At 40.6% G+C, this 25,000-nt stretch overlaps 2 protein-coding genes across 2 annotated transcripts in view; one reads left to right on the forward strand and one right to left on the reverse strand.

The window, feature by feature from the left end:
* The window catches only part of LOC138049933 (la-related protein 7-like), a 128,064-nt gene that overhangs the window by 32,615 nt on the left and 70,449 nt on the right, over positions 1-25,000 (forward strand). The gene's annotated exons all lie outside the window — the stretch shown is intronic.
* LOC138048500 (uncharacterized) lies at positions 9,616-10,278 on the reverse strand. The gene is made up of 2 exons (XM_068894684.1): positions 10,034-10,278; positions 9,616-9,919 (listed from the first exon to the last, which is right to left on the reverse strand). The coding sequence occupies exons 1-2, from the start codon at positions 10,276-10,278 to the stop codon at positions 9,616-9,618; spliced, it is 549 nt and encodes a 182-aa protein (XP_068750785.1).

Here is a 25,000-nt window from a genome sequence, read left to right on the forward strand (position 1 = left end):
CTCATTAAAAAATTCTTTGGATGAATCATGAAAGGGACGTAGCCTGCGAATACAGCCGACTCACATCACCTCGGTCGCTAGCAGCTGCAAGCGACCGGGGCGATGTTAGTGTGCTGTATCCGCAGGTTAGAAAGGGACGAAGCCTTTTCAAAATATTCCTCAGAAACATTAAATTTGTTTCCTCGGTGGGGTATTCATTTGCACTCTCGCTGGTCAAAATATGAGTGCTTAGCAAGATTATGGTATCGTTTCATCTACAAGTAAAATTGAAAGCGCCGTGGAAGTATACAAAATACGAATACAAATATTAAAGTACTACGAGCGTATTTGAACTGCACGAGAACCATTACCTTCAAGCGCAATGAATGACACTAGGACAGAAGCGAAAAGAAAGCTTGGAACAAATCTATTACGTTTAAGCTTGAAAATTTTAGGCTGCCTTTGGCGATGATCGTCCCTAAAAATTGATTTAGTGTCTTGCTAGTGCGAACCGATCTTTCGTAATCAGTGTTTCTTTGGTTTGAAATATAAAACAAACCTTAAATAAGTTCAACAAAAGGACTACAAGAAATGGGCTTACTCAAACGAAACGACTCCACTGAAATAGCGCGGAAAGAAATGTACATATGATATCAATCCCAAGCGAACGGACGGGGGGGCGGGGGGGGATTAGGGGAACGCGTGAGGAAGCCCTAAGAGTGTCTCTTCGAGGTAGGCTAGTCTTCCTGAAGCTCAGATACATGTTGAAACATATTTTTAAATGTCCATATGTGAGAAAACCGTCATGTGTTCTACTAGTGGAAATCACCTGGTTGAAAATTACGCCACAATCATTTTAAAACAATTAAATCAACAAAGTGTGGCAAACAGGACGTGACTTAACGCATCACCGGAGCACCACAAAAAGCTTATAACATGTGTCATTGCCTAGCCTTTCAATATGTTTCTTCGTCGCCAATTTAGACTCCTGTGCCCCAAGAACTGTCCCTGGGTCCGAGGATGATGCTGACTCATATTGGAAAAGTGCCTGGTATCCACAACAGTATTTATGATTACTTGAAATTATATTCTAAACAAATTAAATGATTAAGTAATTTTAAAATGATTCACCCTGAAGCGTCCCCTATTGGCGAGGATAAAAGTGTAAGGCTTTAGACAAGGTAAAATCGGTAAATGAAAGGGTTTTAAATATTTAAATTATAATATAAATTAGGTAAAACGTCATTTAAAAATCATATAAATTATTGGCCTAATGATTTAGGAATTGTAAAAAATTATTTTTAGTCCTATTCAAATTTATTATCGTGACAACTCTTCCCGTAAGTTGGCCTGAATCACGAAACATTATAAATAGCTTATTTATTAGCTTCACGCTTCACAGTTACACATTACACCCACAGCTCCATCCGTGAATGTTCCATATTTGTGGCGGCACTGAGGACAAGGTTTGACGAAAAAGAAAAGAAACAAAAGTGACAGAAAAATTACCAAACTAGATCCTAGGCAAAGTGCTGAAAATGCAAAAAGGACTGTTCTTTTAAGCTGCGACATTTTAGAAACTGACTAATCTCGAGCTGCACCTTCCATCGCCATAAACAGATTCTTGATAAGTGCATGTGAGCCCAAGCGTGTTAAAACACTTAAGCAAAAATATAATATGCTAATAAATGTCCTCTACGTGACCAGCTGATATATATATTCCTTTAAAATCATCAATATTGATGGATTTTCAAACGTGAGTTAAGTCAGCCCGAAAACGACAAAGTGCGACTTAGTATCCGGGCTTACGCGGTCTGGAGAGATTTGACCATGGTCTTCGAGAAGGGTATAAGTAAATAAATAAATAAATAAATAAATAAATACTTTATTGCACAGAAAACTATATACATTGCGATGATAATAATAAAAAAAACCATTAATTCTCAAGACTACTTACATTTATATGAACACTGCGAATACTAAGCCAACACTGTTGGCCTAGTATTAGTGTTGGCCTAGTATTCGCAGGTTCTTCACTGTTCCCGGATTTAAGAATTGGAACGATTGCTTCCTTCTTCATAAACGTGGAAAATAACTCAAAGTGAAGGTATTGTTGATAACACTTGTTATAATGGGAGCGATAACTGGCGAGCTGTCTTTCAGAATCGGCAAGTTTCGCGGCTTTCAAAGCTGTCATTGCACCTACATTTGCATACAATTCATTGAATTTGTTTGCTAGGAGAAGTGGCTTTTCGACAGTGGCTAATGGAGTATTCTTCCTTGGAATGTAGGCATTAAGAATTTTCCAAATTGAATTGGTATTACCGTTTGATTTTATAATTTCAGAGCGAACATGCTCTTTTTCGGCAAGCCTAATTTCACGTTTAACTTCCTGACGAAAATGGCGCGTTCCAGTGTAATTTGTCGTTGCCAAATCCTCAATAAAACTAGCACTGACATAGTTTTTATAACTTCTCGTGGTCACAAAGGAAATCTTTGGTCTCGGCGTCTTTAATATAAGTATTAAGTTTACTAAGCTGTGTGATCACTGATTGCAGGCTGTCACATCACAAGCATGAATAAACCATGAGTTTCCAATTTGTTGGCCGCATGAAAGTACTCATCATACCTTCCAGTGACCAATGTTTTTGCGCTACAGTACATATATTTGTCTTTGTATTTACCTAAGACACAGCGCGAAATGACCAAGGCCGGGCGTACGAGCTATTTATAATGTTTCAGGGCAACTTACGGGAAGAGTTGTCACGATAATAAATTTGAATAGGACTAAAAATAAGTTTTTACAATGCCTAAATTAGGCCAATAATTTATATGATTTTTAAATGACATTTTACCTAATTTATATAATTTAAATATTTAAAACCCTTTCATTTACCGATTTTACTTTGTCTAAAGCCTTACACTTTTATCTTCGCCAATAGGGGACGCTTCAGGGTGAATCATTTTAAAATTACTTAATCATTTAATTTTTTTAAAATATAATTTCAAATAATCATAAATACTGTTGTGGATACCAAGCACTTTTCCAATATAAGTCAGCATCATCCTCGGACCCAGGGACAGTTCTTGGGGCACAGGAGTCTAAATTGGCGACGAAGAAACATATTGAACGGCTAGGCAATGACACATGTTATAAGCTTTTTGTGGTGCTCCGGTGATGCGTTTAGTCACGTCCTGTTTGCCACACTTTGTTGATTTAATTGTTTTAAAACGATTGTGGCGTAATTCTCAACCAGGTGATTTCCACTAGCAGAACACATGACGGTTTTCTCACATATGGACACTTACAAATATGTTTCAACATGTATCTGAGCTTCAGGAAGACTAGACTACCACTTAGACACTCTTGGGGCTTCCTCACGCGTTCCCCTATCCCCCTCCCCCCCTTGTTCGCTTGGAATTGATATCTTATGTACATTTCTTTCCGCGCTATTTCAGTGGAGTCGTTTCGTTTGAATAAGCCCATTTCTTGTAGTTCTTTGGTTGAACTGATTTAAGGTTTGTTTCATATTTCAAACCGAAGAAACACTGAGTACGAAAGATCGCTTCGCAATACCAAGACATTAAATCAATTTTTAGAGACTATCATCACCAGAAGCAGCCTAAAAATTTCAAGCTTAAACGTAATAGCTTTTTTTCCAAGCTTTCTTTTCGCTTCTGTCCTAGTGTCATTCATTGCGCTTGAAGGTAATGGTTCTCGTGCAGTTTAAATACGCTCGTAGTACTTTAATATTTGTATTCGTATTTTGTATACTCCCACGGCGCTTTCAATTTTACTTGTAGATGAAACGATACCATAATCTTGCTAAGCACTAACATTTTGACTCGCGAGAGTGCAAAAGCATACCCCACCGAGGAAACAAAATTAATGTTTCTGAGGAATATTTTGAAAAGGCTTCGTCCCTTTCTATCCTGCGGATACAGCCGACTCACATTGCAAGCGACCGAGGTGATGCGAGTCGGCCGTATTCGCAGGCTACGTCCCTTTCATGATTCATCCAAAGAAGAAGTTGACGCATTGACGCTCCCAGGGGAGATCTCTACACAGCGCTTATTGGTTCCTAAGTAACCCGCACGTGATTTCCAGATGACAGTTTTTTAACAAAGGCAAAGAAATGTGTGGCTCGTTTCAGCAGCCGCTCGTGGAGGAGGAAGGCGTGAGTGAGAGAGTGTGTACGTGGAAGACCTGATCCGCTACGAATCAGGTTGAAACAGAAGGCAGCAACGCTGCTGGATTCTACGACAGGAATGAGTCAAGCACAAACCGTTTCTAGGCCGAGTTGCAGAGTGACACTCAAGGAAAAAAGTTTACTTGTTCTAGGAGTTCTTTGCATTGCTGTCGGTATGGTTGTCCTTTATCTCTTGTTTGTTGTCTATAAACCATGCAATCAATGTGACTCATCGATTAAGCAACGAGGAGGAGGTGTCGCTATTATTATGGTGCTTGTTGGCGTACTCACACTTCTTGTTCGCCTAAAAAGACGAAAAGCTTCGAGGCCACCTAACGTAATTATCTCTGAAGTTCCAGAGGAGGATAAAGAAAAGTCTCCGGCTGCTTTGATTTCATTGGATCATATTCCTCACCATTTGCCAGCTTTATGTGAAATGGATAACGACATTTGGTCGGCAGACTTGAATTCAACCGCAGATTTGCCTGATTACTACACCGCAGTGCGTGAACTGCAGAACGCTGTCAATTATAGCGACAGCGAAGATTCTCAGTCTAGCGACCTACCAGATTATTTTTGTGCTGTAGTAAACAGAAAGTTTTCTGTACGAGATGAAATGGATTTCTCTGCAACTAACGCCGAAGACAATCTGGATTCTTTGGTTTCGAGAGATGGATCGCTAGATACTCATCTTTGACCCTCACGGAATAAACTGGACGTTTAATTGTTGGCAGGAGGCAGTGCGCACATATATTTTAATATACCCGCTTAATATAGCTCAGAACAACTTTGTTGTTAAGTACAACCCTACACTTCTTAACCTCACTAACATCATTCACAAACACTCCAACATACTTTACTCATCCGATCGTTGCAAAAACGTTTTCAAAGCACTTCCTTTCGTGGCTTCCGTTCGTTGTAAAAATATTAGTCACATTCTTATTAGAGCCCAATGAACTAAAACGCATTTTAATTCTCAGGGCTCTTTTCGGTGCAACAGTAACAGTTGCGCCACTTGCCCCTGTACAGAACACGGCTGTAATGAATACACTTTTTATTGTGCGGGAGAAAGCCATAAAATCAAATCTCCTATTTCTTACAATACTTTTAATGTTATTTACATGATTCACAGTGTAAATTATGTAGTCTTCCGGGGAAACCAAACGTGGGCTTGAAGACCGTTTTTATGATGAAGACAGCCTCCTTATAATCAGTCACACTAGTGGTTATCCAGACGGCAGTCTGAACACTTTCAGAACAACTTCTCTGTACGAGATGAAGTGGATTTCTCTGCAACCAACGCAGAAGACAATCTGCATTCAGGATTCTTTGGTTTCACTGAAGATGTTATTATTTCTAATTAATATGGATTCAATCCAGGTTGTACTACTGTGGACTGTCTAGTTCTGTTTCTGTTTCTGTTTCTGTTTCTCATAGAGGAATCTTCATGATCTCATAGAAGAAATTTCTACAACTCTTGATCGAGGCGAGTATGCTGTATCAATATTTTTGGACTTGACTAAAGCTTTTGATACAGTTAATCATTTTAGACTAGACACTTAAATAAAGCTGTTTTCATTTCCTTTTTCCATACTATTGTCCAAATTATCTTTTTAAGGTGTTCCAAATCCTGATATCAATTGTTTTAAATCGTATACATGTTTATTTTTATATGATCATCTCTGTGATGATAAACCTTCTAATTTTTCGATATCCCTCTTCTCTGAGCAGCATAATTATTCCACTCGTAGTGCATCTTCTCAACATCTCCTGCTTCCCCATTCAAGAACAAATATAAGGAAATTCTGTCCCACTGTCATTGGTAAATATTATTGGAATGACCTTCCTCTTTCTATTCGTACTATATCAAGTAAAATCGTCTTCAAAAAAGCCATTTTTAAATATTATTTTGCTCAATATTAGTTTCTTTGCTTGTTGTTGTGGTGTATTCTGTGTGTTTGTACGTTTGTTCATGTGATTGTCAATATGTTTCGTTTACATATATCTATAGAGCTATAATGTTTAACGGAATGTTTTTCTGGGCACCAATTAGTTTTCACTATATCGTGCCCTTCTCCTCTGATTATTATTTTTACCTTGTAATTAGTATAATAGAGCTTTCTGCATCCACTTTGATTGGAGGAAATTTAAAAAAAAAATTTAAAAAAAAAACTTTTCTTAGCAACAATTACCTTTTACACAGTCATATGTTACTCATTCCTATCGATAAACTCATCTATCAACGTGACTGTTTCAGAAAAGCTCTGGAAGCCCATCTCATCGTAAAGCACAAACAATAGAACCTCGTGGGATAAACAAACGTGACAGGTAATCAGCAATCTTGTTATTCAGCGTATAGTGTTGCAACAGTAGTTGATTCTTGTTTATCCAGTAGCTATATCACGTCACGTTATCTTCTAAAATCTTCTTCAAACTTCATAACATGTGTGTATATATATATCAATATCCTGTAAATTCGTCAGACTTCCAAATAAACCTGATGAAAGCTGGATTTTTCCAGCCAAAATATCGTGAAAATGTTATTTTGCATTGTTGTATCAGTCGTGCAGTAGTCTACTTGGCTTTCAAAAATATTTTCTACTAAAGATACGCACGTTACCTCTGACGAAAACATCTTATCCTGTTATTATTATTTTTTTGTAAACTTTGAATTTGGTTGCTTAAGGCTTTCTTGACGCGGCGTTTCGTCTCGGTCAAGAGACTCTTCAGAGACCTTTAGAATTCAAAGGCAAACTCGTTGAATTCTAAAGGTCTCTGAAGAGTCTCTTGGACGAGACGAAACACCGCGGCAGACTAGCCACGACCATTTCACAAGTATTTGACAATAGTTTTGCTTTTGTATAAGGCTTTTTTCTAATAGCCTTTTCACGTTTTTGTTTCCTCTACTAGGGGGAATGGATTTATTTTATTGTCGATTTTGCAAATGCCATTGATTTGACATAGTTATCAGCGTCACGTCTCATGCTGTGTTTTAATGTTGTTCGTATTTTGCTCGTATTCAATGTCCTGAGAAAGGTCGGAATTCTTGCCGATTTCGGTGCTCATTTGTTGAAAAGAGGGAAGCATACTATGTGAAATGAAATGTGAACTTTACCCTTGCGGCTTGTATTTAGCTTGTACTGGACACTGGAAAATGAATACTTGAAATCGATTCACCCCCGCAAACGTGTCGGCTTCTCAGCCCGTGCATGTTGTTGTGATTTCCTGATGCACGCAATCGGAATGTCGCGAAATATTAGATACAGAAAATCATTTCCCAGAAGTAGAATGCTTTGCACTTTTGTACCTGATCAGCTTTCTAGAAGGTGATGCGAACCGTAAAATCACTACCGCAAATTCTGTTTACATCTGTTCCTTCACAATGCCTCATTAGCAGTATCCATGAAATCACGCGAAAGTTCTACATATAAAACAAGCCATCACGTGTTCTTAGTTGCTCCGATGGCTCAGTGGGAACTTACTCGCTCCTGGAGCGTGATGGCCCGAGTAAGAGGCGCGATGGCTCTGCCGGTCCGGTCGTATCATACGGGATTCTTATCAAGCGGTTAATCTACTATTCCTGGGATATGCACATTTGTGACTATGAAAAAAAAAAAACTCAACTGGTTTTATAACGTGGTATGTATGGCATCCCACGTAATTATCGGATATATTACGTTCCGCGCTAGGGAGATAAGATTCCGACCATGTGTGAAACCTGTTACCTGAATAACGACGCAGGAAGTTTTCGCTTAATAACCATAAGAACATGAGTCAATTTACCATGTATCAAATATGTTAATATTTTTAACTGTAGATGAGTAAATGGACGTTTTAATTTCTCGTTATCTATTGTTTGCACGAGGTTGTTGTTTTGACCTCCAATGACATTTCGCCTGTATGTATAGTAGTAGTAGTAGTAGTGGTGGTCGTGGTGGTGGTGGTGGTGGTGGTGGTGGTGGTGGTGGTGGTGGTAGTAGTAGTAGTAGTAGTAGTAGTAGTAGTAGTAGGAGTAGTAGTAGTAGTAGGAGTAGTAGTAGTAGTAGTAGTAGTAGTAGTAGTAGTAGTAGTAGTAGTAGTAGTAGTAGTAGTAGTAGTAGTAGTAGTAGTAGTAGTAGTAGTAAACTTTATTTGAGTGTCAAACGTTCTATCGTAAATACACTAATTGGCGACACTATAAATAAATAAATAAATAAATAAATAGATAAAAGGAAATCAAATAAAATATATATGTGCAATGTTAGTAATGATAGTAATAAATAGATAATTTATGATTAAGAATAAAAGTCGTAAAAGTTCAAAAGGAAATAAAATAAAATATATATGTACAATGTCAGTAATGATACCAATGAGTGTTGGAAATTCCTGCACAGTTATCGAACACAGTCACAATTTTTAAAGCGATTTATTTATCTCCCTCGTTTTACAAGATTCTCTCCCCTTCATTGAAACTCTCTCTTCCACAGACAACTCCCTTTATTCTGATTGGTCGTGTACACTTTCATGATTCCGATCTTATTGTCAATAACGATTTGACCCCAAGTTCTCAATTTACACATCACTTAACACTTCGAAACGATATTATCATCACGCCTAAACTATTGTCACGCAATCAACACGATTCCGACACCCTCCCTCCATATATCTTCGAAAGAGATATATGTCAATCACCGAATCTTAATCACGTTTAGTCACGGAAATAAGCAAACAAAGTCTCTATATATAGTTCCGAGCTCTTCTAAGTTGATGCTCACACTGACCCTCTATTTAAAAATTTAAAAATTCTAAATCTTGAGAGTATCTACAAATTTCAAGTAGGTAAATTTATGTATCAATACAGATCTGGCTTACTTCCTGATAGCTTCAATAACATGTTCTTGGTGACACACCAGGTGCATTCTTATGGCACTAGAAGTTCAAAGTTTTTTCATTTACCACAGTGCAGAACCAATGTAAGAATGTTCTCAATTAGTTTCCAAGGTCCTAAATTTTTTAATTCTCTGAGTTCTGAAATTCGTAATGCAACAAGTACCGCTTCGTTTTGCCGTAAGCTGAAAGCATTCCTCTTGTCTTAAATATTTATTAAAATACATTTCTTCTTTTCCTCTCTTTCTCTGTTTTTTTAACCTAATTATGGTCAATATGACTATCTAATTTATCATAAGATTTTTACAGTAGCTCTGCCATTTTTCCTCATAAAATTAAAATTCTGTTCTATTTATTTATCTGAGGGAGCCCATTCTCTATAAGTCTGCTGGCTTCTTTTGGGCTTCCTCGCCATGAGATTGTAAACAGTAAGACTTTTTTTTTTTTCTTCTCTCTCTTGTACCCCTTATGGCGAATAAAATAAATGAAATGAAAAAAAAAATGAAAAAGTTAAGCTCTTGCGTCAAACTAAACCAATAATGCTCATTGCTCAGCCTACTGCTGTTAGTGTTGTTTTAGCTCACTGCTCATCCTGAGCAATGTCCTGTATGCATACTCTGGCCACAGCCGCAGCATTACGCCTGAAGGCTGGTCTGAAGGCTGGCGCCCTTGGATCGAGATCCACGTTAGGCCTCCTAGGTGGTCTTTCATTGGTCAGCTCCACAGGGTACAAAAGCTGTACTGGCCTCTCTAGGATTGACTTGCCCTCTCTTAGCTTGTTACCTCTCACTACTCCATCTTGTCCAGTGATGAGCTCTTCTATGATGCCCAACTTCCATTGCTCTCTGTTCTTTTCTTCAGACTTTATGATGACCACATCTTCCCTGGTCCCGTGAACATGTCCATTCTTGTGTTCAAATTGGTGTCTTTCTATAAGCCCGCGCAAATACTCAGATGTCCAGCGGGATCATAAAGCATCCTTGCATCGCTTCAAATACCTGGCTCTCTTGCGGAGGTCAAGGTCCTCGCTGTACTGAGACTGAAGCTCTGGCAGCTTGTTTGGTTGGGCGGACATGAGAGAATTTGGCGTGAGGAGTGGAAGTTGGACGTCTTCATCAGCGTAAGACAAGGGCCTGTTATTGAGTTTAACTTCCACATCCAATAGGATTTCTTCTAGCTCGGCCCAGGTGAGGAGACTGTTTCCAACGGTCTTGTTGAGAGCTGATTTGACCAACCCAACCATTCTTTCAAATTGGCCACCCCACCAGGGCGCGCGGCTGAGGTTAAATTTCCACTTGATTTGCTGAACCGCCAGAAAGTCATGGAACTTTTCATAGCTCATGACTTTGCTGATCCATTTCGCCGCCCCAACGAAGGACTTTCCGTTGTCAGAGTACAATGTTTCAGGTCGGCCAAGTCGAGCGCAAAAGCGTTTGAAACTCCTCAGGAACTCTTTGGTTTCTAGATTGGGCAACAGATCCAGGTGTAAGGCAAGGGTCAAACTACAGGTGCACAGTAATATATATGCTTTGTAATTCCCTTCCATCTTTGCTTTCACACGGTACTTTATGGGGCCTGCATAATCAAGTCAATGACCTGGAACGGAGTTTTTCCTTCGGTTCGCTCTCTCGGAAGGTTGCCTGGTGGAGGGCTTGAGTAGTACTTGGCTTGAAACCTTCGACATCTGTGGTATGTCCTGGTGATACGTTTGGCTAGTTTCCTCAGTCGCGGTACCCAATAGCGCTCTCGTATTTTCTCCATGGTGAGACCTACTCCCCCACGGAGTGTGCTAAGGTAGGCATGTTCCACCAACTTGTTTGTATATTGTTGCCTGTCTGGTAGGTACAGCGGATAGTGGCCCTGTATCCTGCCTCGGCACTCCACTACAACATCTGTGTTGGGCTGAAGATTAAGTTGCAGCCGGTCCTCTTGATAACGCTTGTCTTCTCTGGCTCTTTCCTGTACTCTCTTCTCCCAGAGCAGTTTAACAAAATTCAGCTCTAGATAGATAGATAGTTTATTTAAACCGAGGGCTGAATTAAGTAATTTTCACAATAGTATAAGCAATACAATATATAACACTATGTAAACGTATACAGTCAATAAAAATCAAGATATAATTGATTCTTCTGAAGATTAAGTTGCAGCCGGTCCTCTTGATAACGCTCGTCTTCTCTGGCTCTTTCCTGCACTCTCTTCTACCAGAGCAGTTTAACAAGATTCAGCTCTTGAGTAGTCAAAGGTCCAGTTGTTCTGCTGGTCTCCCTCGTACGGACGTTGAAAAAAAACTGCTTGATCCACGCTTGATCAAGCAGTGGCTTTCAAGTAGCAGAACTTATCAAGTAGAGCATCTAATTCATCGGTTGCAGTTACCGCTACTGCCATAGCAAAGATTTCACGAGTTGCTTTGGTTTCCGCCATTGTCTCCGGAGAAGCGCTGCTGACCCACTGCAGCCCTTTCCACCACAACGGGTTATCGGTCACTTGTCCTCCTCGACTTCCTAGATCGGCGGGATTCTCCTGCGTGGGAACGTGGCGCCAAGTAATCTCAGGGTGGGCTTGTATCCTTCTTACTCCGTTCATAACGAATTGTTTGTATTCTTCACCTCGTTTGACCCAATGAAGCGCAACTGTACTGTCTAGCCATCCAAAGGACTGTTTAACAGGAAATCCTACAAGTGCCCAGCGTGCATTGTTGATCAGATTCGTCGCCATATGGGCTGACACAAGCTCTAAGCGTGGTATCGTGTGCTCTTGTTTGGCTAGTCTTGCTTTCGCTGCAACCAATCCTGTCTGTATTCAAACCTGATCTCTGCTTCACCACTGCATGTACGGTTGCGGACACGCCATTTACGCTTGCATCTCCGAAGGCGTGGAGATCGATTTCCTCTATCTCTTCCCGCTGAAGTGTCAAGGCTCTTGGTGTTGTCACCTTTGGTGGTAGCTCTCTCTCTGGGCACGACCATCGACTAGCCAGTTGTGAGGACAGCGGTGCATCCCAAGCTAGTTTTGCTTTGCATGCATCTCGGTAAATTAGCTTGTCCTTCAGAGTAGAGTTAAGGGTACTGCAGGCCCAATGGGTCATAGATCTTCGCGAGGTTGCGCACGATTCCTCTCTTACACGTGATTACGTTTTCTCGTGGCACGACTACGCTAATCTCATCTTCCCCTTTGTCCCAAGAAAGTCCAAGGAGGCTGCCGTCTCTTCCACCCGGTTGTCTTAGTTGCTGCTTGGCACACGACTCTTCATCTTCCACTTTGGTCTCGTTCTCTTCTAATTCAGCTGCATTGGAATGCCACTTATGGAGTGTGAACGTCGCATCCTCGAACACCTCGATTGCCCCCTGTTATTGCTGCTCCGTCTCTTTCACCGTTGGTTTTTCACTGATGAGATCATGAACATAGAGACTTCTGCGCAGTTCAACTACTGGCTCTGGCCTTTGCGGTTCCCAGGATTTGAGGTGACTCTCGATCACTCCCTCCAGCAGGACGTGCGAAGGCACTAGACTAATTCCGAGTGTTCATTTGCTTTCCAGTGAAACCGAAGCGCGTCTCTTTCTTGTTTCTTGATGCGAACCGGAAGGAAGGCTTGCTTAAGGTCCCCTGTAATGAGCACTGGGTGAAAGCGCATGCACACCAACGCATTCCACAGACGGTTCTCAAGAGGCGGTCCGCAGTGTAGACTGTCATTCAGACTGGGTGCTTGTGGGTTGGACCGAGCTGATGCATCATCAACCACACGTAACTTCGTTGATTCGGCTCCTATTCGAGCGACAGACTTGTGAGGAATGTAAAACTCCTTCTCTTGCGGGGGGATTCATTCGCTTCTTCCACTATCCCCTCCGACGTCTCTTTCTCAATGATTTGTCCAAACTCTTCGGTCAGGCCCATGCGTTGCAGCCTGGTCCGGAGGTTGACGAGCCTTCGAAAATTTCCCGCTTTGTTATTCGGTAGAGGTGGATGGTTACCCTTCCACGAAAGAGACGTCTCGTACCATCCCTCCGGATCCCGCGTTAGCTGCTCTCGAAATTCAGGGTAGACCGCCCGCTGGTCATGTTCCGGAGAGTCCTCTAGCCCTAACACATCCAATCGACAGAGTTCTTCGTAATCAACATGATTTGTTTGGGTGAGCAGCATGTTGGCGTGATCAATTTCTCTCCCTGGCGACACAATGGTCCACCCGAGTTTAGTTTTCTCCGCAACTGGTTCTCCTGGACGACCGATTCGAGGTCTTCCTGTATTTTTGATAGCCGCGTATTCACTGGCGCCTAAGATAAGGTATACTGGCAGGTGAGGTTTGGAATCACTGTCGTCCATATGGACTCCCTGGAGGTGAGCGTACGATTCAATGATCTTCTTGTAATTTGGAGTGTCAACCATATGTAACTCTTTTCGATCCACTTTGGTGACATCAACCTTTAACTCTGTGCTGCTATCTACTGCTTGTACGGTAATTGACGAAAGCTCCACTTGCCGTGTTGTATATACCAAAGCATTATTTTGATACGTCGAACTTCTCGGGTACGCGTGCGCTTAGGAATTTTATCCAAAAGTGCTGCTGAGGCGTAAGAGCTCCCGGCTCCAGTGTCGAGAAGTGGCCGACACAAAATTCCCTCCACGTTCAGTTTCAGTTTGACAATCGGGTAAACCACACGTTTTTTGTTACCGTTGGCCGCTGCTGTCAACATTTGATCCCCCTGGGTGCAGATAGATGTATGGTGTCTTTTACCACATTTCTGGCATCTTGACCTACTCCTGCAAACGGCCACACGATGCTTAGTTCCGGTGAAATTGAAGCACATTCCCTTTTGCGCTAGAAATCTCTTCCTTTCGTCTAAAGTGGTCAAGTGTGTGCAAGCAAACGAAACATGATCTCCTCTCTCACAGTAGACACACGTCCGTGGTTTTCGTTCCTCTGCGCGGTAGAGGCGAGACTTGCCTTTAAAAACGTTGCTGCCATCTTCCCCCACCAAATTAATATCTCTCAATTTCTTTAGAGCTGGAACTAGACGAGGTAAATCGCAGTCTTGCCACCCTGCTTCACCTATGAATAGAAATACATGGAATATAAGTTAGAAATCCTTCGTCTTTACGGAGATTCACATTCAAATTGTCAAACATCTGCTAAAATGCTATTTTAAACACATTTTTATTATCCTTGCTGCTTCAAAACGTGCCAAACATACCGTTCTAATTATCACTCCACGTATTCTTATTCCGCGCCCTAAATCAGCCTTAATCCCTTTAAGTTTGTCGAGAACGCTCCTTGCCATGCCATTCACTCGCTCTAACTTGCCCAGAGTTTCCAGCGATTGTACGTTGTACAATAAGGTCTTGTAAAAGGCGTTCACCCTCTACTGATCGGAGCTTGTCAGGACGGGGAGCTCCAAAGTGTTACGGACATAGGTGTTGATAATTTCACTGGTTTTGCCGTATTCTCCCTTGAGTATGCTCTTCGCTCTCTCATAGCCTTCGCTGTTGAGCGGCAATCTGTCGATGTCAGCCGTTACTTTTGATTCCACGAGATCCTTCAAATACGCGAACTTTGTCACGGGCGTTAAAGTTGATTTCCGCTTCAAACGTGTTCCAGAAAGGAAGCCAGTTTTCGACTAACCCATCAAACTTCGTGATTGAAAGCTTTGGTAGCTTGGAGGCAGCTTTGGGAGCTCTTTTGATAGTCCAGCTGTTGCGTTGGTGAATTTTAAAGACTCCTTTGCACCGAGGTTGACTTTCGAGTGATCGTTTGAATGTAAAGGTCACGCGAAAAGCAAGCGAAGGGGGAGAGGGAGGAACCGCCTGCAATCAACATGGTCCTTTAACGTACGAATGGCCTTTATTTTGGACATGATTAAGTCCTCATGTCTCGTTATTCGTTATTGCGTCGGTGTTATTCGATGTCATCAATTCGGCGGTCTTTTTTCTGGTGAACTCTAGCGGTGGAAACTTCCCCTCTAGTTCCTGCAATTGCTTTTCCATCACTTACTTTCGATCTCACAATTTGGCTCACCGATATTAAGCGGTTTAGAGTACGTAAAGCACAGATCCCGGATACCAGATGCTTGCTCTTGTTTGAGCCGCGATGCACACAAACGTCCTGTTGCTTGTGCAAATCTCAGAAAATGTCGAGGGTCCTTGCTCTTTTTCGATCGAAAACAAATTTCACTTGTCCCGTCGGAGGTGCCACTTGTGTTGGGAATGCCTCCAAAGTTATCCAACATAGTCAAGATTTTTTAAAGCGATTTATTTATCTCCCTCGTTTTACAAGATTCTCTCCCTTACAAAGACAACTCCCCCTATTCTGATTGGTCGTGTATACTCTCATGATTTCCGTTCTATCATATCATATCATATCATCATATATCTTTATTTACCCTCGGATTTTTAGAGTAGCTTGGTGTAGCTAATTTCTCCGAGCATTTACCCTCCCAACCATGATACATCACAGAAGACAGACCACAACACCGGGAACTACATGCCCTACTCTTTGCGAGAAGTGTATGGGTTCTTTTACGTCCCACAGGATTATGAACATTGAAGGGTTGTGAGACGGGACCTCCGGCTTATCGTCCTTATCTAGAGAGTCTAACCAATTGCAGATGTCATTACAAAGGCAGCACTTTCTCCTCCACAGTTATTCAAGGACCCTGAGTGTTGGCCCGGCCGGAATTGAACTCACGACCTCCCGAGTGACAGACCGGTGCTCAACCAACTGAGCCATCGGTGCGCCGATTTACCGGTGCGCGGTGCGAACCCCAAGTTCTCCATTTACACATCACTTTTAAGTGTTAAAACACTTCGAAACGATATACTATGGTCACGCAACCGACACGATTCCGACAATGAACAAATAATCCATAATTAATAATAAAGATTAAAAATCACTACAGTACAACCCTATTTCAACTATTACATAATAGACAATTTTCACATACTGCATCTAAGATTAAATTTGTTAGTTCTCTTTTTCTTATACCATAGGCAGCCCTAGTTCGCTTCCCTAGAGAGCGTGTAATAATTGATTTCTTGTGGGAAGATGACCTTTGAGTGCAAGCGGTGTTGCGTTACAGGCGGCCGTTGAGAATTTAAACGCGTTGTAAGACTTTGTATGGGAAATAAAATACCGTCGATTATGAAGCCTAAAAAAATCAGGGAGTTAAGGGCTCAGTCTCCAAAACACAAACAAAATATACGCCATCATAAGGTTGCGCGACTTGAAAATGACAAATAGGGAGCTTACGAAACGAGGACGACGACGGCTACGAGGACTTCATTTAAAAATACGAGTTCGCGTTATTCGTATCACTACGAAACTATTTCATGTCGTTTCGCGTTAAAAATGTGTAGTAACTATCGAGGAATTAAACTTGTATGAGTGGGTTGGAAGCGTAGAGAGAGAACTGAAAATTCATCGTCTTGTGCTAACGTCCTCCACAGAACCTTGAATTTGGTGATTTCACGTCGTCATTTAGGAGATGACGGCAAAGAAATGTACCACAATGTAAAACGCACGTGCAGAGTGTGCAGAGCCATTGTTTTTGCTCACTAAACCTATTGTTTTGTAGCGTCGTCGTTGCCGTCGGCGTCGTCGTTTCGTAAGCTCTCTAATAACAATAATGGGACGTGTTCTTGTAACAATGTTACAACGTGTAGCCGGGGTTTAAGTGCAAAATTCGGGAATTCCCCAGAAACCAAAGTTTCTAGTGACGTTCTTGTTTTCATAGATCAGCTCGCCAATGTTAAAGGCAGCTCAAAGCAGTTTCAACGGTTTCAAGCAATTTGCTTACTAGAAGATTTGCACTACAACGCTGTATCACGTATTAGCAATATTATGGTACCACATGAAACTCCAATTACTACTGACCAAGGTGACGATATCGTTGTGATATAATAAGTCACCGTGGCAACAGCAGCGCACTGTAAAAACACCCTATATTTTGTATTTAGTTGCTCATATCTCAAAAACCAAACTGGGTGACCGCCATTTTGTATTGCTGGAAAGTAATTAGAAGGACAACATGAAACATTCTGCAAATTTTTAAAAAAAACCTGTGCAGCGGATTCAGAGCCACCTTAAATCTGTGATTTTTTAAGGTAGCTCTGATTCCCCTGCACAGAATTTTGTTTCACTTTTCAGAAAGTTTTATGTTGGCCTTTGGATCACTTTCCAGCGATAAAAAACGGGAGTCGCCGAGTTCGTTTTTGAGATATTAGCAACAATAGAATCTTGTACTTTGTTCAGTTGGTTCTTGCATAAAAAAATTGTCTCGTAAATCGTGACATTGCAGTCACTCTGACGTCATAATAATTAATTCCAGAAGCATATATCTGGACATAATTAATCTTGTGACTGGTTATGAAACCTTGCGAATTTCAAAAGCAGGAACAATACAGTCGCAATTAGATGTTGAACAGACCGCGACCCTGCACAATCTTTTGTTTTTGGTTCGCAAGTTAATTTCGAATAAATTAGTCGAAGCTTTTGATTGGTTATCCTGCCGAAAAAAGCGTGTTTTTGTCGGGTTTTGTGCAGGGTCAAGGCCAAAAAAGCAAACAAAAACATGAAACAAAGAAACTTGTCGAGTTTCATAACCAGCCTACATCTATTAACTATGATCTGGACGACAATAATATCACATGCAGACGCATTTAGCTGCTAACAGTAAATAAACGAATCACGAAAAGGAAAAAGGCAACCGAGAATTGGAAAAACGCTTCGCTTAACAGGCAACTTATATCTGCTACCTACTTTATTAGTATTCTGTTGGTTGGTTTTGCGACTCTCACAAGGAACAAAGGTTCTTTGAAAGCTTTTCTTTCACACTTCACTGGTAAACATAACACCCACAGCTTCATCTGTGAATGTTCCATTTCTGTGGCGGCACCGAGGACAAGGTTTGACGAAAAAGAAACTAAACAGAGGTGACAGAAAAATGACTAAGCTTGATCTTAGGCAAAGTGCTGAAAATGCAAAAAGGACTGTTCTTTTAAGCTGCGGCATTTTAGAAACTGGCTCATCTCGAGCTGCACCTTCCATCGCCATAAGCAGATTCTTGATAAGTGCATGTGAGTGCAAGTGTGTTAAAACACTTAAGTAAAAATATAATACGCTAATAAATGTCCTCCAACTGACCAGGTATATATATATATATATATATACCTTTAAAAATATCAATATTGGTGGATTTTCATCCGTGAGGTAAGTCAGCCTGGAAACGACAAAGTGCGACTTGGTACTATGATCCGGGCTTACGCGGTCTGGAGAGATGTGATCGTGGTCTTCGAGAAGTGCATTAGTTGCCAATTTGTTGGCAGTATGAAAGTACTCATCATACCTTCCATTAACTAATAACATACATTTGTCTTTGTATTTACCTAAGACACAGCGCGAAATGACCTACAAGGTCGAGCGTACGTGCTATTTATAATGTTTCGTGATGTAGGCCAATTTATGGGAGGGACTGTCTGAAAATAACGTTGGATACCTTCGGACAATTATATGATAGAGTATCTCATACCAATTTAAAATTGAGCAACAATGGAGTGGGATAAATCAAATTAATAAAATATTATTTAATTTTATTTCACAGTATTTTTTAAATTGTTGTCGTTCAGATTTTCCCGTTAAGCAGTTAGATATTCCCTCGCGTCAGGGCTCAGTCTTACTGGTCCTGTTGGGTTGTCACTTTTTTTCTAGTTTAAAAGGAGAAAGAAACTTATGAATGCTACCTAACGCTTTTGGATAGTACTAAGAGACAATCGAGAGGCTGTTGTGTTCATTCCATCTAAAATCACTTCGAATGACTAGACGAAACATCGACCATTGATTGTCAAAACGGGTAAACGGGATCCCTGTAAATGGAAGCTTACGGCAAACTTAATGTTGCGATAGACCATCTAATCTCTCGTTCTAAGAGACACAGACATTATCCATTTCCTCTTAAGCTTGCTCGATCGTGCTCCTGTTTAATTTAACCAAACATTTGGTCAATCGATACCAACAACTCACTCATCGCATGAAATCTTGCTCGTTCCTTGTGATTTTCTTTGAAAAACAAGACCTTCATGGAACTTCTTCTCGGATGCAGTTAATTAAGAAAAATCTGAAAAGCAAATTCGTAGAAATTAGAGGCACCCAGATAAAGATAAGGCTCAAGTCACGATAATAAATTTGAATGGGATTGAAGCTTTTTTACAATTCCTAAATTAAGCCAACAATTTATATGATTTTAAAACAATATTTTACATAATTTATATAATAATTTAATTGGTTTTACTCTGTCTAAAGCCAGACACTTTTATAGTCGCCAATTAGGGGGCGATTCAGGGTGAATAATTTTAAATTACTCAATGATTTTCTTAAAATATAATTTCAAACAATCATAAATACTGTTGTGGGATACTAGGCACTTCTCCAATATGAGTCAGCATCATCCTCGAATTCAGGGGTAGTTGTTGGAGCACAGGAGTGTAAATTGGCGACGAAGAAAGGTATAGAACGGCTAGGCTATGACATATACTAGAAGCTTTTTGTCGTGCTCCGGTGGTGCGTTCACTCACGTTCACTTTGCCACACTTTGTTGATTTAATTGTTTGAAAACGATTGTGGCGTGATTTTCAATCTAATGTTTTCCAATAGTGGAACACATGACAGTTGTCTCACATATGGACACTTACAAGTATCTTCTTTCAACATGTATCTGTGCTTCAGGAACGTCCTTACACCACCCCAATTTTGCTGCCGTGCGATTTAAACCTAATCGCTTGAGATTGATATCATATTTACATTTCTTTCCGCGCTATTTCAATGGTGTCGTTTCGTTTGAATAACGCCATTTTTTGTAGTCCTTCGATTGAACTGATTTAAGGTATGCTTTGTTTTTTAAATCGAAGAAACACTGAGTACGAAAGATCGGTTCGCAATAAAAAAACATTAAATCAATTTTTAGACACGATCATCGCCAAAAGCAGCCTGAAATTTCAAGCTTAAGCGTAATAGATTTGTTCCACGCTTTTTTTTTTGCTACTGTCCCAGGGGGTATTTACATAACACCGAGACCAACTCAGACTGGCATGAACTTGTACCGGAGTGAAATTTTTGCAGCTGTTTGTATGAAACGAGATGCTTGGTGCCTCATTTCGGGATGAAACAATACGTTTTTTCTAATCAATATATGACTGACCCAAAAGCATACAGGCTTGAAATTTCTCATGTAAATGACTCTCTAGTCGCGTTCATTGCGCTTGAAGGTAATGGTTCTCGTGCAGTTCAAATACACTCGCAGTACTTTAATATTTGTATTCCTATTTATATATTTCCACGGCGCTTTCAATTTCACTGGTAGAGGAAACGACACCATACCCTTGCTAAGAATTCACATTTTGACTCGCGAGAGTGCAAATGCATAACCCACCCCGGGAAACGAAATTAATGTATCCGAGGAATAGTTTGAAAAGGCTTCGTCCCTTTCATGATTCAGGGGAAATGATCCCAGGGGAGATCTACAAAGCGCTGATTGGTTCTTAAGTAACCCACACGTCATTTCCAGATGACAGTTACTTTACAAAGAGAAAGGAATGTGTTGCTCATTTCAGCAGACGCTCGTTGGGGAGGAACGCGTGACGAAGCCCTAAGAGTGTCTGCGTGGAAGACCTGATCCGCTACGAATCAGGTTTAAATAGAAGCAACGCTGCTGGATTCTATGACAGGAATGAGTCAAGCAGGCACCGTTTCTAGGCCGAGTTGCAGGGTGATACTCGAGGAAAAAATTCCACTTGTTCTAGGAGTTCTTTGCATTGCTGTCAGTCTGGTTTTCCTTTTTGTCTTGTTTGTTGTCTTTAAACCATGCGATCAATGTGACTCATCAATTGAGCAACGAGGAGGAGGTGTCGCTATTATTGTGGTGCTTGTTGGCGGAATCACACTTCTTGTTCGATACAAAAGACAACAAGTGCAAGCTTCGAAGCCACCTGACGTAATTATCTCTGAAATTCCAGCTGAGGATGTAGAAAAGTCTCCGGCTGCTATCATTTCATTGGATCATATTCCTCACCGTTTGCCAGTTTTATATGAAATAGAAAATGAAATTTGGTCGGCAGACTTGAACTCAACCACAGATTTGCCCGATTACTACACCGCAGTGCGTGAACTGCAGAACGCGGTCAATTATAGCGACAGTGAAGATTCTCAGTCGAGCGACCTACCAGATTATTTTAGTGCTGTAGTAAACAGGAATTTCTCTGTACGAGATGAAATGGATTTCTCTGCGACCATCGCTGAGGACAACCTGGATTCTTTGGTTTCGAGAGATGAATCGCTAGATACCCGTCTTTGACCTTCGTGGAATAAACTGGACGTTTAATTGCATTGCCTGCAGGAGCTAGTGCACACATATATTTTAATATACCCACTTAATATACGCGCTAAGAACAAAAGGACAAGACACACTTTGTTATCACGTACAACCCTACACTTCTTAACCTCACTAGCATCATTTACAAGCAATCTAACATACTTTACTCATCAGATCGTCGCAAAAACGTTCTCAAAACACTTCCTTTCATGGCTTACCGTCGTTGTAAAAATATTAGTGACATTCTTATTAGAACCCAATTTACTAAAACGCATTTCAATTCAGTCCCGGTTCTTAACAGTTGCACCACTTGCCCCTGTATGAGAACACGACTGTAATAAATACACTTTTTATCCAACGAGGGAAAGCCATAAAATCGAATCTCACATTACTTGCAACGCTTTCAATGTTATTTACATGATTCATCGTATAAATTATGTAGTCTTGACGGGAAACCAAACGTTGGCTTGAAGACCGTTTTATGAACACAGCCTCCCTATAATCAGTTCCACTCATCCAGACCGCAGTCCCAGAACACGTTTCTCAATGTTTTCTTAGCAACAACTACCATTCACACAGTCATATATTACTCACTCCTATCGAAAAACTCATCTATCAACGTGACCCTTTCAGGAAAGCTCGGGAAACCCATCTCATCGAAAAAGCACAATCTATAGAAGCTCTTGGGATAAACAAACTTGACAGATAATCAGGGATGTTGTTATTCAGCATATAGTCTTGCAACGATGTTTATTCTTGTTTATCCAATAGCTATATCACATCACGCTATCTTCTGAAATCTTTAAACTTTGTAACATCTGTATATATGTATATATATCCTGTAAATTTGTCAGATTTCCAAATAAACCGTGCAAAGTATTCTTCTTGGCTTTCAAAAATGTTTTCTTGTAAAGATGAGCCCGTTACCTCTTTGAATTCTCCGTTACGAGAACATCTTATCTTCTGTTTTTTTGTTTAAACTTTGTATTTGGTTGTTTAAGCTTTTTTCTAATATCCTTTTCACGTTTTTGAGTCCTGTACAAGGGGGAATGGATTAATTTTGTTGTCGACTTCGCAAATATCATTGACTTGACCTATTTATCAGCGTCACATTTTCATGTTGCTCGTATTTTGCTCGTATTCAGTGTCGTGACAAAGGTCGGAATTCTTGCCGATTTCGGTGCTCATTTGTTGAAATGAGGGAAGCATACTATGTGAAATGAACTGTGAACTTTGCTCATCAACCTTGCGGCTTGTATTTAACTAACTTCGACCCGACTCTGGAAAATGAATACTTGAAATCGATTCACCCTCGTGAACGTGTCGGCTTAATCGAAATGTCACGAGATATTAGATACAGAGAACAATTTTCCCAGAAGTAGAATCCTTTGCACTGTTTTAACCTGATCAACTTCATCGCAGTTAATTTCGATTTTATGTAGGAGGTGATGCGTAACGTGAAATTACTACCGCAAATTCTATCTACATCTGTTTCTTCACAATGCCTCATCCGCAGTGTCCATGAAGTCACGCAAAAACAAAACATCACGTGATCTTAGTTCCTGAGGTCCGTTTCTCGAAAGTTCCGATGCTTAACGGGCCATTTTCGGGTGTCACAATTCCCTTTGTATCTCAAGAACGGAGAGGATTTAATTCGTCAAACTTCACGATTAGTTTTCTTTTTGTTACCTTGAAAACATGTTAAAAGATCGGCTTTCCAAAACAAGCGGTTGGCAATTTCACAAATGGCTTTTTCGGGCCCGAAAAGTTCTCGGGTCTTTCGAGAAACCAGAAACGGGCCACTAGAGCGCTATGGCCCAAGTCTGAGGCGCGATCTTCCCGCCCGGTTGTATCATACGGAATTCTTATGAAGCGGTTTAATCTACTATCCCTGGGGTATGCACATTTGTGACTACGATTAAAAAAAAAAAAAAGACCCAACTGGTTTTATAACGTGGCATGCATGGCATCCCACGTAATATTATCGGATGTATTTCGTTCCGCTCTTGAGAGATAAGATTCCGATCATGGTACTTGAATAACGACGCAGGAAGGAACAAGAGTCTGAATGGATCTTTTTACCGATACGGCGGCCATCTTGGATTCTATTGTTCTGCGAAAGATATTATGGGATGTCCAGGGGGCAAATTCATGCCTCTCCTTAATTTGCCCCCTGGGTATCCCAAAATACCTCTTTCAGAAAAATATAATTCGAGATGACCGCCGTATCGGTAAAGAAGTCAATTTACCATGTGTCAAATATGTTAATATTTTTAACTTCAGGTGAGTAAATGGACGTTTTAATTTCTCGTTATCTACTGTTTGCACGAGGTTGTTGTGTGTTGACCTCCAATGACATCTCGCCTGTATGTATCCGCTAGTTTGGGAAAACCCAGCTTTAATTTCGTGACAAATGGAGTCTGCTAAAGACAAAATGTTTGATCGAAATCAAAACATTCTCCCAACAAAAAATATTCAGCAAACGTCATCAAACATGCATGGTTGGAAAGACCTGACTGCCCCGCGTCTAATTCAATTAGGTTTAATGGTGTTCAAAGCGTTTAATGATCTGGTTCCTGACTACTTATCCTCTATGTTTACTGAGCGCAGTACGCCAGGCTATGTCTTATGGGACTCTGCAAACAAGATAAATGTCCCTTTACCAAGAACTAAGAACCAAGCTTATCCTGGCCAGGGAGTTTATACTCGTATAAATAGTTCCTTTCGCGGCTTATGTAAGCCGCGGCCAGAGTTAGCCGCGGCTTATTTACTCTCGTATAAACGGCCCTAATATTACACCGTGTAGCTGGGGCTTGTTTTCACTATGTTCACTAAGTGCACAATTCGGGGATTCCCCTCGACAACTATTAATGAGAAACCAAAGTTTCCAGAGACGTTTTCGTTTTCGTAGATCTCGAAGATGTTTAAGGCGGCTCAAAGCAGTTTCAACGCTTTCAAGCAACGTTCTTACCAGAGGATTGGCACTACAACGCTCACGTATTAGCGATATTATGGTACCATATGAAATTCCAATTATTACTGAACAAGATGAGGTTATTGTTGTGATGTAATAAGTTACCGTGGCAACGGGAAAGCCCTGTACAAACACCCTTTAATTTTTATTTAGTTACTCATATCTCAAAAACAAATTCGGTGGTCGCCATTTTTTATCGCTGAAAAGTAATCTGAAGGACACATGAAACTTTCTGCAAAGTGTAAAAAAAACTTACAATGTGTCTCTGCAGTTATTCAGAGCCACCTTAAATCTGTGATTTTGTTAAGGTGGCTCTGATTCCGCTGCACAGAATTTTGTTTAACGTTACAGAAAGTTTGATGTTGGCTCTCTGATCACTTCCCAGCTATGAAAAATGGGGGTCACCGAGTTCGTTTTTGAGATATGAGCAACAAAAGCCAAATTATAGAGTCTTTTTACTGTTTTTACGACACAGCAATGATCCCATGTTGTTTGAAAATAATCGGTGTTTCATGTGGTGTCATAACATTGCTGTTACGTGATACAGTGTTGTAGCGTCAATCATTCTAAAGAAAGTGTCTCTTCTGAGAGTTGACACTGGTTTGAGCTACCTTAACAAGGTGTTAACGTTTTCAAAAAGG

This window comes from Montipora capricornis, chromosome 5 (genome assembly GCF_036669925.1).
Source record: "Montipora capricornis isolate CH-2021 chromosome 5, ASM3666992v2, whole genome shotgun sequence".
NCBI classification, from domain to species: Eukaryota; Metazoa; Cnidaria; class Anthozoa; order Scleractinia; family Acroporidae; genus Montipora; species Montipora capricornis.